At 46.0% G+C, this 22,692-nt stretch overlaps 1 protein-coding gene across 1 annotated transcript in view; it reads left to right on the forward strand.

Annotated features, from left to right (window-relative positions):
• MREG (melanoregulin) overlaps positions 1–22,692 on the forward strand; it is a 58,906-nt gene that overhangs the window by 8,630 nt on the left and 27,584 nt on the right. The window contains exon 2 of the mRNA XM_047084756.1: positions 8,466–8,625. Coding sequence (XP_046940712.1) covers positions 8,466–8,625 — 160 coding nt within the window. The remainder of the gene's footprint in view (positions 1–8,465; positions 8,626–22,692) is intronic.

A 22,692-nucleotide genomic window follows, 5' to 3' on the forward strand; every position in this document is an offset into this window, starting at 1 on the left:
CGTAACTCCCTCACTTTATTCAAGTCAGTGCTCGAAATCATTTTGTCATAAAGTGCTTCCCTCACAATGCTTTTTAAAACAGTGCCCCCCATGCCCTCTCTCTGTCCCTCATCCACCATGTGAATAAAGGGCTTCAGAGCACTGAGTGTCACCTGACATAACTGTCTGCTTCTTCCCACAAGACTGTGAGCCTACTTTTAGAAGCTTAAATAGCTAAAAAATGTTAATTGGCCTGTGAGTCTGGACACAAGGATTCTAGACTCATTTCTGCCGTTCAGAGCCCTGTGAACTCGGGAAACAACAATTCATCATTCAGCAAATATTTTTTGAGCATCTTCCACGAGCCAGGTGGTGTTCTAAGCGTTTGCAGTATATCACTGAGCAAAGTAGGTAGTGATCCTGTCCCCATGGGGCTTTTATTCTAGTGGGAGAGGAAGCAGCAAACGTAATAGGTAAATTGGAAGGTAAGTAAGTGCACAGGAAAAAGAAAAGGCAGAGCATGGGCAGGGGAGCATGCTTGCCATTTTAAGTAGATTATTCAGGGCAGGCTTCATTGAGGAGCTGGTGTTTATTTTATTTATTTACTTATTAAAAATGTATTGTTAATGTTCACTTATTTTTGAGAGAGAGAGACAGAGTGCAAGCAGGGGAGGAGCAGAAAGAGAGAGGGAGACACAGAATCCGAAGCAGGTTCCAGGCTCCGAGCTGTCAACACAGAGCCCGATACAGGGCTCGAACTCACGAACCGCGAGATCGTGACCTGACGTTGGACGCTAAACCAACCGAGCCACCCAGGCGCCCCGAGGAGCTGATGTGTAAATAAAAATTTGGAGGGGAGAGAGTGAGGTGTGTGGATACCTGGGGGAAAGCATTCTAGGTAGAAGGATCAGCCAGTGTGACTGAGGGGTTCAGGGAACAGCGAAGAGGCCAGAGTGGCTGGGGTGTCATATGGGGCCTCACAGAACACTGGATGACTTTGCCTTGTATTCTAGACCGAATGGGTTTTGAGGGAGGGGTGACGCGGTCTGATTTACATCGTAAAGGGATCGCTTTGGCTGTTGTATTAGGGATGGAATTGGTGGGAGGCAATGGTAGCAAGAGGTAGACCAGCGGAAAAAAATAATTGGAGGGATTCTTATATAAGATGTACCGTCCCACCCTGGCTCACCAGATCCCAGACTCCGTGCTGTGGTGTGTTAGTGCCTACTCCTTTTATCCTTGGCTCGGGGTCGCAGGGGCAGAGGTGGAAATTTTTTTTCACGTACAGCCGATAGAACTTTCTGATGGACTGGAGGTAGGGGACGAGAGAGCCGAGGATGACGTCAAAGATTTTGGCCTGAACGGTTGGAAGGATGCAGGTTCCATTATCCAAGCAGAGCCTGCTGGTGGGGAGGCCCGTGGGAGGACCAGGCTCTTGGCTTTGACCACGGTGTGCTCGAGCCCTCTATCACACATCCACAGAAATGGGGAAGAGGCAGGAGGCGTAGGAGCCTGCGGACACAGGTATAGACTTAGGAACCTTCCTCACGTAGGTGGTATTTGAACCCCTGAGACTGGGTGAGGTGACCAGGATGAGTGCGAGCAGAGGAGGGACCAACGACTGGGTCTCGTTCTCCCGAGCCCTGGTGTCCCCTCAGCCTCCCTGCCCGCCTCACAGGGTTTCTGTCCGGGCCATCTGCAGGCCTGACGGCACCATACAAAGGCATGAGACACAATGGCCATGGAAGGCAGGGAGCCCAGGAGCACAGGACAGGCAGCAGGGCCACAGCACAGGCCCCGCGTCGCTGCTTTTCATCCTTCACGCTGAGGCGGGTTGTGACTCTGGCATTGAAGGAAGTCATGGACTTCGGTGGTGATGTGCTGAGAAGAACTCCCAGATCTGTGGAGCCATGTTTACACTGCGGTTAAATAATGGATCTTGTAAGCTTTGAGAAAGAGCCAGAGTATCCGGCAGGAGGGAAGGAAGGAAAAAGGGAGGGAAAGTAAGGAGGGAAGAAGGGAGGCAGGGAGGGAGGAAAGACAGGAAGAAAGAAGGGAAGGAGGGAGGGGGAGGGGGAGGGAGAGAGAAAGAGAGAGAGAGAGAGAGAGAGAGAGATGGAGGGGGAAGGGGAAAAGAAGGAGAGGGAGAGGATCTTGGATCCACCTGCCCTGTCACTGGGAGGTTTCCTTAGAGAGGAAGGGAAAGTTCTGGAAACCAGGGGCTCCATAGGCAATTCAGTTCTTGGTGGGAAATCGGTTGAGGAGTCCTTAAGTAGTCAAGGGGGTGCCACCAGACAGCCTTCGGGGTCTGCCTTTTGAGACCTTTGGTTGCTGTTTACTGGAGATTTTGTGTCTTCACTGTTTTGGGGATTTCAATCTTTTTTCTTTTTTTTTTTTTAGTTTATTTGGAGAGAGAGAGAGGGAGAGAGAGAGAATCCCAAGCAGGCTCTGTATGATCAATGCAGAGCCCAACATGGGCCTCAAACTCACAAACCATGAGCTCATGACTTGAGCTGGGATCAAGAGTTGGACACTTAGTGACTGTGCCACCCAGGCCTTCAGTCTTAAACCGGAGAACACGGACACACAGCCTGTCTGTGGGGAGAACAGTAAAGTCACTGCAGCTGTGGGCATCAGCAGCCAGCCTGGTATGCTGTGGGGACTTCCAGAATCTTTTACACATGGTTGGTAGTGAGGACTCATGGAAAGTTCTGGAAACTCTTGGTAAGCAGCCTTAATGCCCACCGGCACTTTGCACTCGCAGTCCCCAGGGGGGAAGTCCAGTGTTGCTAGGTCTTGAGTCTCCTGTGAGCTGTAGGTGGGTGGAAAGGAGAGACTTTGGAGTGATTCAGTCTTGTGCTCCCCGGTGGGGTTAGGGGTAGAATCATCCTACATTTTGGGAGTGAAAGCCGCTTCTGCTTCTAATGTAACTTCAGAGCCACCTCTCAAATACCCGAGGTTAATAAAATATTTATCGTCAGCAGATGGTGGCCAGGGGCAAAACAGCTGCTCTCACTTTCTTTAGAACCTTTTAGAAACATTATAGGGGGGAGGGAGAGAAAATGAAGTTCCTGACTCAACCTGCCCTCCCTCCCTGCCTTCTGTCCTCCCTGGGCTACCTGGGCTCAGACCTCAGGGCCTTTGCACTGAATTCTCTTTACACAGTAAAATTCCCTTCACAGTCTCTGGCACACAGAGGTTCCCAAGCTCTCTAGTTGTTTGCTTTAGACATTTCTTTCTTCTGGTATCTCCACTCCAAGGGTTTGAAATTTTAAAATAAAGTGGATTAATGCCGTGGGTAAGTAGCGGTACAGGATAAAAGGAGCAGGGACTAGCATGCCAGAGCACAGAATCCGGGATCCAGTGAGCCAGTTGGGGTGGGGTCTGACAGAACCTTCTGCATGAACACACACCCTCCTTCACCTTCACCTTGACCAGTGTTTGGTTGACCAGATGCACAGGTCAGATTCCACACTCAAGAGGACGGCGGGAGCCACAAGAAAACACCACGGGTCAGAGTTATTGCTCACCCAGAGGCAGAAGCTCTCGATTCTCTTTCCTGTTGTATGTCCCCCCAGGTGTCAGTGACCAGGCAGTCTGACACTCATAGGATGCCAGGGCGATGCTGCTCACAATTAGGGAAGGGCAAGGCATGGAGAGAACTCTGGAGGCAGCCCCTGTCTGGAGACACAAGCCCTTCTAAACGGGCCTGGTGGTGGCTGTCCTGTAGAGCGTCCTTTAGGTGTGCAGATTAAGCAGGAGAGGCTGTGTTTTGCATTGGCCGGAGCCACGCATGTTCATGTGTGAGTGTGTGTGTGTTGGGTGAAAGAGGAGAGAGAGAGAGACAAAGAGGGAGGGAGAGAGAGATTGGTTGTTAGAGGCAGGGGGCTTGCCAGGGAGGCACCTGTCATAATCTCAAAACATGCAAAGAAATTGTGGATTGCTAGAAAAGTGGCTAGAGTATTCATGGTCAAATGTTGTCGGTTACCGATTATGCAGGTGGATTCTGGCTAATTTCTAAACCTGCTTTTGGGAAGCTTTAAAAAGGTGACGACAATGAATTATGTCTGAGATTTCCTTTAATAGGTCACTTTGCTGCTTTCGACAAGTACTTTTATTTGTTTATTTTTTATTTACTTACTTTTTTGACAAGTACTTTTGAAGCACCTTCTTTGTGCCCGACCCTGCCAGGTCATGTGGAATGTCAGAAGGTCCGGGGTACAATCTCTGCCCTAGAGGAACTCACCAGGTCGTTGAAGAGTCAAGACCTACACAAATGAAACAGATTCGGGGACAAATAAAAGAGTGGCTTCAGGAAAGTACTAGGGTTTCGTGGCCCGAGAGGGATGTGTACCATGGCATCAGCAGCCATGGCTGCAGCTTCTGTGTGCCCCTGGGGTCTGGATGCCAGGAGGGGACACCCCGGGGGAACTTGCCGGTTTGTGCAGGGAGCGCTTGACATGGGTAGCTGTTATCTGAACCGCTCCATTCGTGAGTGTATCCCCGTCACGGCATTTGGAGGTCACGTCTGTGACATGTACTGCTTGGAGCCACCCCACAGGGGACCTCATGCCGGGAGGACGCTGTCAGCTGGCCGCCTAAGCAACGAAAGTCAAGCAACTCCGAAGGCTGGTCCCTGTCTGCAAAGGAGGATAGTGTTACTTACTCTTCTGACCTCAGATGATTGTGTAACAGGAAGGATGGGACGTGGAAGCCCTTGTGCAAAGCGCTGTGTGGTGCAGAGATGGTGTGTCAGTGGCTGTAAAATCTGTCAGGCGGAAAGCAAGTGACGACGGTACCCTTCGCGTCACGGGCACCTCTCCGGTGTCTGCCTGCCCTTTGGTATTCCTCTTGGCCCAGCTTTCTGTCTTCCTCGGCTCTCACCTGCTGTTTCCAATCACCCCACTATCCCTGCTTTTTAAGTCTAGCTATCCCCGTGAGACCTTTCCTTACTCCCCAGGCTGTCGAAGCGATAGAAATGCAGGTGCATTTCTCCCTAGTCTACATGTCCGGCCCCGTCCTTGTTCCCAAACCCAGATCCCGACCCCTCTCTGACTGCCCTGTGAGCTCAAGGTCAGCCTTGGCCTCCCTCCTCTGCGCCGTCCCAGTTAAAGGCATCCCTGGCCCACATCCGCTTTGACTCTCTCCTCGCACCTCCGGGCTGCGTGCCACAGGGCACTAGCACCGCCATTGCCTGCCTCACTGCACTGCGTCGCAGCCTCTCATGACCGTCCCCGCCCCGTTTCCCCAGCCACACCATCGTACGTGCTCACCCCAGCCAGTATTTCACATGATGGGGACATATGTTTTTATTAGCAGAACTCCACCTCCCCCAAAGAAACCTTCCTTGTAACCCCAGCAAATGAGATTTTAATTGAGCGGCCGTTCTTGTTGTGGCTGGTTTGTGGGCTTCTTTCTTTCTCTGCCAGGGGAGCCCTGCCCATCCCCTGCTGCACTCCACCCCCACAGCCGCTCCCGGGCCCTGACATAGGACCTCAAAGTTCAGGCCGTGAACACCACACCTACTGTCTCCTAAGCCTCCTGAGTCTTGCCCTTGTTCCTTCTTCTCCAGAGTTATTTCTGAAACCCAGACCCGACAAGGCTCAAAATCCCCTTCACTTTTTCACAGTTCAGAGACTAAAGCCCGAGCCCCAGCACTGTCATCAGTCTGACCCCAAATGACCTTTTCTTCTTCCCACCCCTCCATTTCCCTGTGTGTGTGCCCCGCGTGGTGGAACCACTCAGGGACGCTGGAAATTCCCCAGCCCCGTGGGCCCCTCAAGCCTCTGTGTGCTGCTCCTGCTGTTCCCTCTGCAAGAATTCCTTTCCCTGGGCTTCTCTTCCTGCCGACAGGCTGTGCCTTCATCAGGTCTGGGTTAGATGTCACCTTCATGAAACCTTTCTTGAACTCCTATCTACACACAGGTTGTCACTCCTTCTCTGCTCCTACGACGTTCTGTTTATACTTAACTTTTTAAAATTTCACTTTCTCATTACAATATAGTTACGCTAAGGGTAGGGGCAATGTCCTCTTTGGTTTCAAGTCCCCCCGAAACACCCAGCCTAGTGCCCAGTATGCAGCAGGCATCCATTCCGTGTTCATCGAATAAACAACTGAAGGAAGGAAGGAAGGAAGGAAGGAAGGAAGGAAGGAAGGAAGGAAGGAATCTGACACGCTCGTTAAAGCCCGGGTGGCCAGGGCACCGAGGCCTCATTTGTGTCCTCTTTCGTTGGCTCACCACTCTTAAGAAGAAGGGCTTTCTGTGTTTCAGCCTTTGCATGTCGGGCAGCCTATGTGAAGGCAGGGAGGCTCTGATAACAGTGTGGCTGTGCTGTGTCTGCTTCCCCACAGGTGGCCCCTTTCTGGAATGCTCTGACCTCTTTGTCCAGTCCCAGCCCCTACACTCCCCATGCAGCTTGAGGGATTTGAGGATCCGGTGTCTCAGCCCTCTGTCTGATGTAGATAGCTGGCCTCCTGATGGCCTTGGTGCGAAAACCCCATCCCCACCTTTCCTCCAGTTTCTACAAGTGGGTCCTGGCCAGCTCTCCTAAGTCTGAGTCTCTGATTGGTAGCCTGACCCCCACACCCCTGCTGCTGCTGAACCCCATTTTGCTGACTAGTACTTCGCTTCCTATTACAAGATTTCCCCAGTGCTAGCTTCTGTTTAAATCTCAATATTGACCTCCAGCCCGTCTGTCAGCTACTCCTATCCCTCCTTCACAGGGGTTGTCTGCTTATCTGGGAGTCTTCTTCTGGTCCTCCTTTGTCATTGTCTCACGTCACATCTGCAGGTGTGTTGGCCACCCCACGATCACGGGACATTCTAGAGCTCTGCTCCAGAAAATGACAGCCCTCACCATCCAGATGAACAAGCCGGAGAGCTCCTACCTTGTCCACGTTCCCGAATAATGTGCTTTTCTCTACACCACTGTTCTAATCCTCATACCTGTCGTGTCTCACCTGAGTTACCTCTCTTGCATGTTAATGAATTTCCCAGATCCACTCTTGGCCTTCTAAAGCGTTCTCCACACTTTGACCAGAAAGGGCTTTGAAGATGTAATTCTATGCACGTCATATCACATCCTGTTTGAAGCCCTTTTACATCTTACCTTGCTTTTAGGAATAAAGACCACATTTCTAGTCAATGTTAGAAAACACTATGGCCAAATCACTTTGTCACCAATGTTCTCTTTCTTCCAATTCCTACACCCTGCTCCCTCCCACCCCAGGGCCTTTGAATGTGTTGTTTCATTTGCCTAGAACATAGTTCTTTCAACTTAAAGCTCAAGCACCCCTTCTTTATGATGTCTACCTGATGCTTTCTCCCACTGGCTCTCAAGGCTCCCTGAACTCCCCCTTTATAGCACTTACCCCATTTTTCATTATAGAGTCACCTGATCATTAATGTGTTCCCCTCCCTGCGCTGTAAGTGAGGTCCAAGGACCGGGATCATGTCTGTTTCACTCAGTTTTACTGACCCCTGTGATTAACATGAAGTCAGTGCTTCATACATATAATTAGATGAAGGAAGTAGCCTCGGCATGACCCGCCCTGTGCGTCCCACAGAAGCTAACCAGGGCCATGTACAAGCATGTCCTGAGTATGACACTTTGCGGCTCACCTCCTCCATAAGCCCAAGCACGGGTACCACCTTGTGAAAGGTAAATCATTAAGCAAACATACAAGAAGGGGGCTACTGAAATTCTTACTCAACATCCACATTGTTTACTGGAAGTATTTGGATATGCGTATTTTTATCACTTCATTTTCTGGTAAGGAGTTTGGTGGCTATTCCGTGCCATTGTGCTCTAAATTTATGGTGCTTCCTTGAATTCAGAGCCGGTGAAAGGTTCACCTCTTCTTGTGAATTGTTTTCTTCTTTTAATCTCACAAGAATTTTATTCTCCCATTGGATTTTCCTTCTTGTTTTTGTTCCTGGGATATCTAGTGCTAAATTTCATGTTTAACATAGTAAAATTACCTCTGCCCAGGTGTCTGGTCTGTTCTCTGCCTTTTTCAAAGTTACTTATTTATTTTTATTTGTTTATTTATTGCATGTGTGGGGGAGGGGCAGAGAGAGAGAGAGAGAGAGAGAGAGAGAGAGAGAGAGAGAGAGAAGAATCCCAAGCAGTCTCCGTGCTGTCAGTGAGGAGCCCAACTTGGGGCTCAAACTCATGAACCGTGAGATCATGACCTGAGCTGAAGTCAAAGAGTCTGACGCTTAACCGGCTGAGCCACCCAGGCTTTGTTCTCTGCCAGTTTCAAAGTGATTTTTAAAATTGTTCTATTGTGCTATGCTTAATTATTGGAGACAATAATTCATACCTTGTCACTAGAAATGTATGTATTTATATATTATGTTTTATATTATAGGGTATATAGTGTACCTTTTATTGTTATCATATGTTACATACATGGGATGCATATATTATATATATTACATACATTATGAAATGCTTATACCCCTTCTTTTTTAACACCACAGTGATAGCAATCCATATTCTTCATTTGGAGCAACGCTGGTGAGAGATGATGAAAAGAATTTGTGGAGCATGCCTCACGATGCGTCCCACACAGAGGCAGACGACGACCGAATCTTGTACAATTTGATAGTCGTTCGAAATCAGCAGGCCAAGGATTCAGAGGTAAGCAAGCCCCTTTTGAGATCTTGCTGTGTGCTGATGACAATGGCCTATAACACATAGCGGTGAGTGAGAAGGCCAGCTGGGAATAAAGAAAAGAAGGAAAGGGGAGATGTTTGGAATGAGGGCAGGTATTTTAGCAGCCTGTGGTTGCTAATTATAGCTGGTCCTGGTAGACCGGCTCGATAAACAGATAAGACTGACTTCCAGTTATTACCTCAATTATGCAAGGGTTACAGAAACAGCAAAGCAGTGTTGCCGAAGGTGGTGAGGGCAGTTGATCATCTTGCGTGGCTTAACCGGTGCTTCTGTAATTTTTCCGGTTGTGTAGCAAGCCACAGTTAGAAGATTCAGACTGACGTTGAAGGATATTTTGTGTTATCACTAATTGTGAATCAGCGGAGCCTGAATTCGTTTTATTTCTTTTTCCTGTTTATCGCTTGTTAAATTGTGCCTCTTGATTAAATGGCAGCGTATCGTAACTTTTGTGATGAGGCATGAAATCCATCTTTTTTTTTTTGTTGTTAGTAGCAATTTTTAAAATTATTACTTTTTCAGAGCAGTTTTAGGGTTTTAGAGAAATAGAGCAGAAAAGTTCAGCCACTCCTTCCAGGGGCCACAGTTTCCCTCATTATTAAGTGTTGCACTACTGCAGTGACTTACATTTGTTACAGCCAGGATTGATACATTATTACTAGCTAAAGTCCACAGTATTTCAGGGTTCACTCTTCGTAGCATATGTTCTAAGGGTTTTGATAAATGGATAATGGCAGGTGCTGGAAACGCTCCTAATGAACTCTTACCCCCAAGTTACTGGTACAGGAACACTAGAATATTGAAAAGGAGAGAACTCTAATAAGTTAAGAGGGGGGGTCATGTTTTATTTTCTTATTATAGTACTATATATAAATACAATATAATATAGTATTGTGGGGGCGCCTGGGTGGCGCAGTCGGTTAAGCGTCCGACTTCAGCCAGGTCACGATCTCGCGGTCCGTGAGTTCGAGCCCCGCGTCAGGCTCTGGGCTGATGGCTCGGAGCCTGGAGCCTGTTTCCGATTCTGTGTCTGCCTCTCTCTCTGCCCCTCCCCCGTTCATGCTCTGTCTCTCTCTGTCCCAAAAATAAATAAACGTTGAAAAAAAAAATTTTATAATATAGTATTGTGGGTGTAATTTTCCACATAATACTACCTAGGTTTTCTCTAAATTCTGCGTTCATCAGTTAGCTCTGAGTAGATATCTGTATTAACTATAGACCTGCATGTTTTACTTTGTATCTTATAGGAACTAAGAGTAGGGACATTGCAAACCCCAGGCGCTGGCTCTGAAATCAAGTACCAGAGAGGGTGTATGTGTGTTGTTGGGGGCAGGTGGCGGGGGATGGGGGGGGGCGTAGTCATCTGTTCCTTATCTAGGTTTCTTTATTTTTGCTAATTAATTGCTAACTATCCCCCCCCCCCCCCCCGAACCTGCATTAGCAGGAAGTGATAACTTTTAGAAGTTCCATATGTCCTTTTATTCTGGTGTGGCTTGGATACTTTTGGGGGTTAGAAGTGAGTGTGGAGGGGGGCATCGCAGGGTGGGGGCAGGGCTGAAAGTTGCCTCTGGTTTTTGACGCCTGGGGGGAGGGCGGGCTTGGAAAGTCCACAGGGGCTGTTCATGAGAGTCCTTTTTTGGGTATGGAGTGCCGAGAGGACAGCCTCTGCTGGACATTTGTCACAGGGTTTAACTCAGGGGCCTAGCATCCTGCGAGTGGCTGTGTTCCTGGCTGTCCCCGGCATCCCCTGTCCTTGGCACAATTCGCTTCTCTCCTAGTAACACCAAAAGCACATCCTAAAGCCACTGGGGCCGAGCACTGCCGCCTGGCCGCCCTCCTGGAGCATACGGACAGGAATGCGTCACCTTGCTTTCCCTTGGTGAGAAGAGCCAACCCCTTACTCCGCTGAACTGGGCTGACCAGCTAGGGTTTCTTTCTGCTGGTGAGAATAGACTCCATGCCCCCACCATGCCCAACTCGGGTAACAGCAACAGGGCCGTTAATACACGGCACACCCTTCTCTCCAAGGCCCCAAGTAAGTGTGGAAGGGGCCGGAAGGGGTGTTTGGAGCTGAGCCCGGCAGCTCTCCCTGGAGGAGCTCCTGCCTCTCTGCTCCCGTTTGTCCTTCCTGTTGGAAAGCCAGTGCAGAAGACAATGCAAGCTGTGAAATACTGTGGAAAAGCACAGCTTCCCAAGTGGCCTGTTGAGTCATCTCTGTTCTGCTCTTGGGCCTGGGTGGAGGGCCACGCGGGAGGCCTTTTCTTCCCCTCGCCTGAGAACTGGAGACAGGCTCAGCTTTGCAGGTACTCTGTAACTGAGACGGCAGTCAAGTAAATAATACACAGATTGATGATAACCACACGTGAAGTGATTTGAAATATCTCTGCTCACGGTGCTTCCTTTTTTTACCTGTAAAATATATATATGTACACAAGGTATATATATATTATATATATATGATATATATATATGAAGTATACGCCTCTCTGTGCTCATGGTACTTCCTTTTTTAAGTGTGAAATATATATACATACACACGCAGAGTATATATATTATTTATAAAGTGTACGCATATCTGTGCTCATGGTACTTTCTTTTTTAAGTGTAAAATATGTATATATACACACACAAGGCATATATATTATATATATATAATAAATATATAAAAAATAATAAACACATATCTCTGCTCATGGTCTTTCCTTTTTCTAAGTATAAAATATATATGTATATATACACAAGGTATATATTATATATATATTATATAATATATATTGTATACATTTTGTATGCAATCCTATTATATGTGTAGGTATTATTATATATTATATATGTCTATGTAATATGTACACATGATTAAAAAAGGTTTCTCATATTTTCGTCCAGAAATTTGAAATGTATAGAAAAGCATAGGGGCGCCTGGGTGGCGCAGTCGGTTAAGCCTCCGACTTCAGCCAGGTCACGATCTCGCGGTCCGTGAGTTCGAGCCCCGCGTCAGGCTCTGGGCTGATGGCTCAGAGCCTGGAGCCTGTTTCCGATTCTGTGTCTCCCTCTCTCTCTGCCCCTCCCCCGTTCATGCTCTGTCTCTCTCTGTCCCAAAAATAAATAAACGTTGAAAAAAGAATTAAAAAAAAAAAAAAAAAAGAAAAGCATATATTAATATACGTATTCTTTTCCCCCACATTACCTACTGTTCCTCGCCTTGCTTTTTTCTGCTCAGTAATATGTTTTAGACATAGATCCATTTCAGGATGCTCTAGATTTATGTCATTGCTTTGGGGGAGGGGTCCCGAGTATTCTCTTACCTGGGTTTGCCATCGTTTATTCAGGCAGGCCCTACGAATGTTCATGTGGATTCGGGTGCAGTGAGGCAGTGCTGCTGTGGATATCCGTATAGACTCACGTGACCTTTGGTAGATTTTTCGGGAGTAGAACTGCTGGGTCAAAGAGGATGCTGGAATGGCCACGGCGCCCCCACTTGGAGGAACGTAGGAGAAGGCAGTGGGGGCTGCAAAATTGAAGAGTGTTGGAGGCTCACGTGGTGTGTAAGGGGCACAGTTGCTGGGCTCCAGAGAGCTGGTGGCCTGGCTGAAAATGTGGATCTGGAAGTCCCAGAGCTTTTGATTCTTAAGGGAAGCTGAAAATCCAGATTTACGTATAAAATGTCCAGATTTTTAGATAAAAAAAGTGTCAGCTAACAAAATGTGTGTATGGGCTGCAAATGCTTAGGGAACATTTACAACAAGGGTGACTACTATGTATTGTTATTGTTATGTTGTCTAGTATGAGTGAAAAATGAATCCACCATTGATTAAGTAGGTAGAAGTGGGAAGCCCGTGGGCTTGTGTTTTAAGTTTTGAATAAGTTCCTTGTTTATTACTGTTGCTCATTTTCTTTTTCACAAAGGATAAAACTAGTACAATGTTAATAAAACAGAGGATTTTAGTTCTGAAAGAAAAACAACATTTTCTTAAGTTTATTTATTTATTTTGAGAGAGAGAGAATGAGAGAGAGAATGTGCAAGCAGGGGAGGGGCAGAGAGGGAGGGAGGGAGGGAGAGAGAGAGAGAGAGAGAGAGAGAGAGAGAGAATCCCAAGCAGGCTCTGTGCTGCTAGTGCAGAGCCCAGTGTGGGACTCAAACTCCTGAACTGTGAGATCATGACCTGAGCCTAAATCAAGAGTCAGATGCTTCTCCCACTGAGTCACCCAGGTGCCCCTAAAGGAAAACGAATTCTACCTACTAAGGTATAAGAAACCCTAGAGATGCCTGCATGGTACCATTCAGAAGCTCAAACAAGGTATTCAGGGAAACTGAACGTTATGTTTTCCCTTGAGTAGCAGTAGCATGCCGAGAATGTCCGTATTCGGAAGTCTCCGAAAAATGAAAAATAAATTCAAAACAGTGTGTGTACTATCTCCATTCCCCTAGTTGAGGAAATGCTGCAGATAGTGAAGGCTAAATTTGCAGCCTTTTCCCAAAATGAAAAAAAAAAATCAGAAAAGAAGTATATGCAGAGTAAATCATGAAGCAAAAGCGTGAACTTAGAGTGACTTGCACTGACAGAAAATGCAAAAGTAACTTTTATTGCAATCAAATAGAATGCACTTTCATTTGCAAAAGCTTCAAAAGCTCATTGGAAACAGACTTTCGGTAGAAGAAATGATCCATCTACAGACCTCCAAGCAGTGGAAAGCTTACTGCTCTTGACTTTGAATGATGCTGTAAAATACTTTCTGTTTGCGAGTAAGTAGTGCCACTAACTCAGTGTCGTTAGCTCATTCTCGTTAAACTAATCGTATTTCACATAGTGCACCCAGCTCTAGGGAGCTTAATGATGGCTTATGAAATTTCAGTGCCTCTTTTTTATTTATTTGTATAAATAATTTTAATCATTGTGGTCTTGTCCTCCAAGATATTAATAGTAATGAAAACAGTGCCAGGCACCGTTCAACCACTTTACATATACTAACCGTGTCCTCTGCACAACAACTCAGTGAGGCAGGTACCGTTGCTGTTTCTTTTGGAAGCCGCCTGCCCGGGGCCACACAGCCAAAAGTGTGAAGCTGAGATTTGAGTCTTGGCTTTGTGAATCCAGAGAGGCCCTTTGTAAAGAGCACTACGGTTGAAATCGCGCGAGAGAGGAATAGACACTGTCTGCAATTCGAGGTAGATGTCAATATGGGTGAGCCACGTCTGGCCCAAGTCTCTCTCTGTGACTTGTTTTGATGCCAGAGGAGTGAACAGCATTCTCAGATCAGTGGGACAAGAGCTATGTTGAGTCTGAGGATCCTGACTTACTTGGTTGTGACATAGCAGACCTTTCAGGGGAGCGGGGGAGGTGCTAATCCATGCTGATGGCAGTAGTTAAGGCTCCTATCCCGGGGTTCTGTTTTAATGGCTCCAAGACGGTTTCTCTTGTTCCCTTCCATCCCTTCTCCACTTTGTTTGGTGTTCTCTGACTTAGGTTATTTGGTGTCTCTTCTGAGGGTTCAGTAGCAGTCAACATTTTTATTCCGCTAAAAAATACTTTTTTATACCTGTTTCTTTATGAAAATAAATGCTAAAAACCAGATCGTTCTTCCGAACACTTTTAAGCACTATTTGGTGCAACATTGGTAATGTGTATTTGGTGTAATCAGTGATAGAAATTCTATGCCTATTTAAAAAAATTTTTTTAACATTTACTCATTTTTGAGAGAGAGAGAGAGAGAGACAGAGAGAGAGAGAGAGAGAGAGAGAGAGTGCGGGGGAGGGGCAGGGAGCAGTGGAGACACCGAATCTGAAGCAGGCTCCAGGCTCCAAGCTATCAGCACAGAGCCGGAAGCTGGGCTCGAACTCACAAGCTATGACATCATGATCTGAGCCAAACTCAGACGCCTGCTTAGCTGACTGAGCCGCCCAGGTGCCACTCTATGCCTATTTTAAAGCCCTTAAGTCATCACGTGCTCAGAAATGTATGTTGTTCTCATGACCAATGCCTGCCTCCTTGTCACTGAGCAAGGCAGTATTTATACACCAGCAGCAGGATCCCTGTGAACATTAGATGCTTGTGTAGCTGGAGTGATCCCATAAAAGCCCCACTTTGCTGGACCCTGGGGAGCAGCTACACACGTGGTATTATGTTTTTTAAGACCACAGAAGCAAAAACATAAAATGTTCCTGGTTTACAGTTTGTTTGCTCTTCCTGTGTGTTGGGATTCTGCTTTGAAGAGTGTTGGCAGGTTTGTAAACAGGTCCTATAAAACGTTTAAATTGGCAACAGACCTTCCCAGGGGCTGTTGGCAGTGCCTGGATGATACACTTAGCCTGTCATATCCCTGGTACTGAAGGGAAAGAAAGACAGAGCCAGAGGTGAGTGGAGTATCTGGTCGGAGGATGTGAGGCAATGAGAGGGAGGGTGGAGAGGATCATGTACCAGCCACAGAACTTCAGAGCCCTCGAGGACCGGGATAGTCCAGCTGGGCTCTGCGTGACTGTCTGCACAGGTCCCCACACGTGGGACAGGACCTGTGCTGGAAGTGGGTGAACGTTGGCTACTGTTGGAGAAAGGACTGCAAGCTTTATGACGAGCATGGAGAGCAGAATAGGGGAACATTGAGGCAATTCTCCAGCTAACTCTGGGTTCTCCCAAAGGCCTTTTTCTTTGGGAACCCAGATCATCTGGATTGTTGAATGCAGCCATTCTTTCCCTTACTTTGCCAGTGCTGGTGAATATTTGGGTGAGCGGGGGAGAGAATAAAAATGCTTATGAGGATCTGAGAATCAAGTGGTCTTACCGTCTGGTTTCTAGGTGGCAGTATTATTATGCTGTGTGCTAAGCACCATGCAGCATACTCTACAGGCGAATACTGAATTCTCACAGTAACCCCACGAAGGAGGCATTTTGACACATAACATTAGAGACTTTGAGTCATCTTTGCACGGTGCTGGAAGAAATGAGTGGCGAAATTGGGATCCCAGCTCAATCTGGATGACCCAGAAGCCAGTAGTGAAACACTGCTCCCATCTCTCTAGTGAGCTTGGAAAATAGCCTCAGTGGAATCTTTTTGGTCAAAGAGGAACTTACCAAACGGATGCTGACTTCCTGCTTCAAGTAGATGCTCTGGTCTTTGTGTTTGTTGATATCACACACACTGTATCAGTGGAGTCACAGAGTGATTCTGTAGTGTTTCATGTCAACCTGTATTGGCCACTGCGTGTAACATCCTCCAGATGCTGTTGTTTTGGGACTTTTTAACACCCCAGGAACCATTCCATGTTCAGAAATCCACTGGACCACACCAGAAGGCATTCTGTTGGTCTGTGATGTTCCTTTCTATTCTTGTCCACCCACTTAAAAAAAAATATATATATATATAAGTAAGGGCACCTGGGTGGCTCAGTCGGTTGAGTGTTCAACTCTTGATTTTGGCTCAGGTCATGATCTTGAGGTTCGTGGGATTGAGCCTGCGTCCGACTCCGCACTCACAGTGCAGAGCCTGCTTGGGATTCTCTCTCTCCTCCGTCTCTACCCCTCTCCCCTTGCACTCTCTCTCTCTCTCTCTCTCAAAGTAAGCAAACAGACATAAAACATTATATATATATACACACACACACACATATATATGCCCGTTTCTGGAGATTAGCATTAAGGTAATGTTTTTTATGAAGTAGGTAGCACATCAAAGGTCTATGTAAGCCAGCAGAGTTGAAATAATAAATATTAGAAAGCTTGATGTAGACAGGGAAAATCATTAGATATTGATTAGGGTGTGAGCTGGTAGAAAGCACGGGCTTTGGAGGTAGATAGATTTGGGGGTGAGAGTTATACCCATCCCATGTTTCAGCTAGAGACCCTGAATAGTGTCTACGGCCATACCACCCTGAACCCGCCCGATCTCGTCTGATCTCGGAAGCTAAGCGGGGTCGGGCCTGGTTAGTACTTAGATGGGAGACACTGAATGGTGATTTAACATTAGAGTTGTCGTGCTAGTTGCAGCACACGTCCCCAGTTTGGGACGGTCACAAGTCTCAAGTAAAGAGAAGGAGGTGCTAATATGAAGTATGCCAGGCCAAAGATACAAACTGGGGCTGCCCTAGACAAGCTGGGTCATAGGATCACCTTTCTTTTTTTCATTGTAAAATGTACATAACATAAAATAGAAAATGTACCATTTTCACCATTTTTAAGTGTCAGTTCAGTGGCCTGAGTACCTTCCCCTTGATGCATCTTCAGGACATTTTTATCTTCCCAAACGAAACTCTATACCCGTTAAACAAGAAGTCTCCATTACTCCTCCCCACTAGCTCCTGGTAACTACCATTCTCCTTTGTGTCTTTAGTAATCTGACTAGGTAGCTCATACTAGTGGAACTGTACAAGACTGGACGTTTGGTGACTGGCTCACTTCACTTAGCATAATGTCCTCAAGGTTCATTCACGTTGTAGCAGGTGTCAGCATTTCCTTCCTTTTTAAAGCTGAATAATATTCCACTATGTGTACAGACCACAGTTTACCCATTTATTCGTTGACGGGCACTTGACCTGCTTCCTGAGGAATACTGCCGTGAACACAGGTGTACAAATATTTATGTAAGTTCTTGCTTTTAATTCTTTTGGGTATTTGCCCCGAAGTACAATTGCTTTATCATATGGAATGTCTGTATTTAATATTTTAGGGGAACCGCCATACTGTTTTCCACAGAGGCTGCACCATTTTGGATCCTCATTTAAATCATTGCCGAAGGGTTCCAATGTCTCCATATCCTTGCTAACAGTTGTTATTTCGGTCACCTTTCTTAACCTCCAGATTGATCAACAGAACAGCTGATGGCTCCAGATTGATCAGTTTCCCCATCCACATAGAGTGGGTTCAGTTGTGGCCGGTCATTGCTGCTAAGTGTCCGCATTAGGGCCGTAAACTCAGAAGAGGTTGATGTCTGGTGGACCCTCCCTCTGAGCTGCTTGGTTGTGGAAAGGAAGTAGAGAGGACAGAAGACTGGGGCGGGGTGGGGGAGCTTTCTTGTCGTGCCTAAATTCTGCTCTATTTTTCTGGGCATCCCTATACTACACTGGAATAGCCAGGCCTCTTTCTTTCGCTGTTCCTTAGACTCCGTCCTCCTGGGCCTCTTTCTTCTAGGCCCCGGAGAGATACATGCAAGCCAGTAGATAATGCACCTTGAGAGCACTGACGAGTCAATGAAACAGAGGAGGGACGTGGACTTGGGGATCTCCAGAAAAATGCAGTAGGGGGATGGGCAGGAAGCAGTCCAGCTTCCTCCACATCCAGAACTTCACTGTTCCGGTAACCGGTGGCTGCATGTCCGTGTTTCCGGAGTTAGTGTGCTCGTGAGGTGGAAATTTCCAGAAGGAAGGCCACATATTTATTGGCAAGCAGGTGCAGGATGCTTCATTGATAGCAATTGTATTTTTCCATTAGTTTTTTTTTTTTTTTTTTTACAACTCACACAAACCAATTGAGTCTGAGAAGAAGCAGAAAACATGAAAGTGCCTCAACGTTGTCATGTCTACAAATTACAGTTGACCGCTTATAAATTTGAAACACCCAGGATTAATACCAGGTTAAGCCTCCAGTAACTTTGTTTTCTGCTAGGACAAATGAGATCATCAGAGATGCCTGCTGGTCATACAGTCGCGGTGCCTTCTCATACATTACCTGCCTTCTCACCACAGTCTGTTGATGTGGACAGGGTATTTATGAAAACGAGGTTCAGTGACTTTTCTTGATGGTGTCCAAACAGAAATGAGTTTCTGACTCAGCATTCACTACCCTTGACTGTGGAGTGGAGAAGGAAAGCCATCAGGTTCTGAAGATGTAGGGTAGATAGATAAATGATTTTCTTTGCCATTTATTTATTTATTTATTTATTTATTTATTTATTTATTTAATGTTTTACTTATTTTAAGAGAGACAGAGAACAAGCATGAACAAGGGAAGGGCGGAGACCGGGGAGAGATTTAGGAGCTGAAATAAAGAGTTGGACACACTCAACTGACTGAGCCACCCAGGTGCCCCATTCTTTATCTTTTATTTTAAATGTGATTAGGTGTGCCTGGGTGGCTCAGTCGGTTAAGTGTCCGACTTTGGCTCAGGTCATGATCTCATAGTTGTGAGTTCGAGCCCTGCAGCAGGCTCTGTGCCGACAGCTCGGAGCCCGGAGCCTGTTGAGGATTCTGTGTCTCCCTCTCTCTCTGCCCCTCCCCTGCTCATGCTCTGTCTCTTTCTCTCAAAAAACAAATAATAAACATTTTAAAAAATTAAAAAATAAATGTGACCAGTAATAAACAGGTGTTCAAATAAATGGATAGGTATAGAACTTTGGAGAAAAAGTATAAGACACTGTCCAACTTATTTCCCTCTTAAGGAAACTCCAATGTGTGATTATTTTTTCAAAGTTGATATACATGATTTGTTTCAACAGAAGCTCAAATTCTGCCCGTTGTGTTTATTTATTGGTTAATTTTGTTAAAAATGATGTGTTTAGAGGTGCCTGGGTAGCTCAGTTGGTTAAGCATCCCACTCTTGATTTCAGTCAGCTCATGATCTCATCGTTCATGGGTTTGAGCCCCACGTCCAGTTCTGTGCTGACAGCATGGAGCCTGCTTGGGATTTTCTCTCTACCTCTTTCTCTGCCCGTCCTTCCCTCTCTCATTCTGTCTGTCTGTCTCTCTAAAAATGAACATTTAAAAAATTACATGTCTAACGATGAATCAAGTAGGTTTGATTTAAAGTCTTGTCTGTGTTTTCACATACCTGAAAGGCTAATTGTTTTTTAGTCTTGATGTTAATTTAGTGTCAACAATGTAGGAAAATTCTTTTCTGTCCTTCCTATATCCCCACCTCTCAACTCAGTATGAGAACTAACTGGTTGATTCATACTTCTATTAAGTTAGAGTTTCTACTTTCCTCATAAAAAGACCCACTTGCAGGTTCACGGCTATTCTTAGGTCAGTGTGATGGGTGTGTATGTGAGGGAAGCTGGTCGGTTGTTCATGCGAAGCTCACAGGCTTTCAGTACTGCATGTGGTGTCATTTCTGCCCAACATCTGGTGATCAGCTTTGCAAATTTTGAACTTGAATTTTTCAGAGCACATAGAGCTATACGAACACAGAGAGGGTGTTAGAGTTCTTCGGAGAAAAAAAACAACAGGATCTATCTATCTATCTATCTATCTATCTATCTATCTATCATCTATCTACTTATCTACCATGTATCTATTATCTATCTATAGATATTGAGAGATATTTATTTTAAGGAAATGGCTCACAGTTGTGAAGGCTTGGTGAATCCAAAATCTGATGAGGGAGGCTGGCAGGCTGGAGAATCAGGGAAGAATTGCAGTTCAAGTCCAAAGGCAGTTTGCCTTCTTGCATGAAGATTACCCTTCGTTCTATTAAAGCCTTCAAGTGTTTGGTTAGGGTCCATCCATATTATGAAGGGTAATCTGCTTTACTCAGAGGATACCAATTAAAATATTAATCTCATCCCCAAAATACCTTCCCAGAAACATCCGCAATAATGTTTGACCAAATACCTGGGTACTGTGGCCCAGACAAGTTGACATCTAATTAACCATCCCAGGGGGTTTTACTCACGGTAACCAAATTCACAAGAGACTGTTGTATAAACCCAAATATATATAACTGTTTAGTGGGCCATAAACTTGATTGGTCAGTGCAGTCTCTCCTCTATAATGAAATCTGTAAGGGAAATCAGTGACCAGACCAGAAGGTAGCTTGGTGAAAAGGAATCATGGCAAGTGACATTTATGGAGCACTTACTCCACTTATGTACCAGGTGCTGCTCTAAGTATGTTTCATATACTAGGCTCACTACCATTGTCCTCCAGATGTGATAATGATAACCTGATGCTTTCATCTCCAGTATAAAGTTATTCATGTAATTTGGTTAGACACCTTGCCCCTTGGTGGTAGTAGATAGATACTTCTGAACATCACCCCTAGGTGAACAGTAGCCTCAGGCACTGGACACAGGCATGGACTTAGGAGGGCAGGCAGCAGAATGTGGAATCAAGAGAAATCTGGACTAATGTAATAGTGGATGAATCTGGGGCTGAGAGCAAGAGAAGTATTTCAAATAAAGGCTCAACTTGGTGAAGAGGCTAGGCAAATACCCACACAGAGTCAGCAGATTAAGAATAGAAAGGAGGGATCTCTAGACATTGTAGTCCAAGTGAAGCACACAGATGATTACAAATCGAACTTAAGGCACCGCCAAGGCTCCGCGAGTCCTACTGTAGCTCGTTTTCTCCCAGGAGACCTCTTGACTGTTTTCTCAACCAAGTACTGATACCGTCCCTGCTGCCCATAATTAGTCACACTCTGCAATGGAAGTCTTAACTCATTTTCTTGGTTTATTATTTAATACATAAAGCTGGCCTGAGGGCACAGAAAGCAATGGGACTGTTGAGCTTTGAGGAATCTTTGCCCAAGCAGCCTGCGGCAGCATTCAGTAAAGACCTACATTTTTCTCTTGGCTGAGAAACGAGAGAGCCCATGGGAAGCTGTTGCCCCAGAATGGTATCCCTTGTGATCAAAATAGCGCCTCTGCTTCCTCATTTGTCATTTTGGCTACATTTCACCAGGTTGAAAGTCTTTTTAAGGTGGAGTAGCCTAAATATTGAATCTAAATGAAATCAGTGTGCTCGGCAGTTTTTCTGTTGGCAATCCATCCTATGGATATTCTCACGCGGTTAAACAGATACATGTTCTTTGCAGGATTGTTTTGGAAAAAAAAAAAGTAAAAAGCTGGAAATAAAATATCCAATGAAAGTGCTAGTTAAAAAAATCATGAGGGGCACCTGGGTGGCTCAGTCGGTTAAGCGTCCGACTTCAGCTCAGGTCACGATCTCACGGTCCGTGAGTTCGAGCCCCGCGTCGGGCTCTGGGCTGATGGCTCAGAGCCTGGAGCCTGCTTCGGATTCTGTGTCTCCCTCTCTCTCTGCCCCTCCCCTGTTCATGCTCTGTCTCTCTCTGTCTCAACAATAAATGGACGTTAAAAAAAAAAAAAAATTAAAAAAAAAATCATGAGATAGGATTTATAGGTACTGACTTGGAAAGGTAGTTAGGATCTATTGCTAAGTGGATATGCATAATGTCATCCTGTTTGTATAAAAGCTAAATGCTAATACATAGTAGTGAAATTTCTGGAAGATTACCTGTAAGCTTGTTAGTCATGGTGACCCCTGGGGAGGAGGAGTGGGTTCAGGGAGGGGGGACTTCTACTTTCCTTTAACTTCAGGGAAACATGTACTGCCTGAAAACAGTTTTAGATCATATGCATGTTTTACTTCATATATATGTACCTCATGTACAATAATTATTTCATAGCACCCTTTGTGGTGGCTGTTTCGCTGGGTCTTTCCAAACTGTTTTGTGTGTTGTACTGAGGGTGTGCTGGAAAAAGGGGAAGGGGAGGGTGGTGGTGGTGGGGAGACAGAATGAGAGTTAATTTACGAGGAGCTGGAGCAAACTTTGAGGAACTCTGCTGAAATGGACTGAGGCAGACAGTGCGTGAAGCAATCAGTATTTATCTTTTCAACATTGTCACATTCTTCTGGTAAATTGGGCTGTTTCTCTGAAGCTCCTTCCCCTCCAACTGCCTGGTGCAGTTGGTAATTAACAGGGCTTTATTTTTGGCTTCTTCACCTCCCGCTTCCCCCTCAACCCCCCCACCCCCACCCCCGCCCCTTCCTTTGGTTGGTTTCATTCATGGTAGAATAACCGAAAATGGCTCTTAATTGCACAGCGCCTGTGCGAGTCCTGGATCCTGGCACGCGGGGACTTCATGATGTGAATGTGCTCGGCTGGGGGATTTCGGGAAGGCTCCCGAAGAGTTCTCTGTAAGAACAGCTTGGCTTGCTTTCTGGTTTTGATTGAACTCGATGGCGTTCTGGTGGGGGCCCAGATCTGCTGCTTCTCAGACTTAAAATCCCTGAAGTGTTCTGGAAGGAAACGTCTTTTTCTTGTTATAAAACCACTCTTCCATTTGGGTGCCCTAGCCCTGGCTACC

This window comes from Lynx rufus, unplaced genomic scaffold (genome assembly GCF_022079265.1).
Source record: "Lynx rufus isolate CCGP_SWC_20201006 ecotype Redwood Valley unplaced genomic scaffold, mLynRuf1.p SCAF_2, whole genome shotgun sequence".
NCBI classification, from domain to species: domain Eukaryota; kingdom Metazoa; phylum Chordata; class Mammalia; order Carnivora; family Felidae; genus Lynx; species Lynx rufus.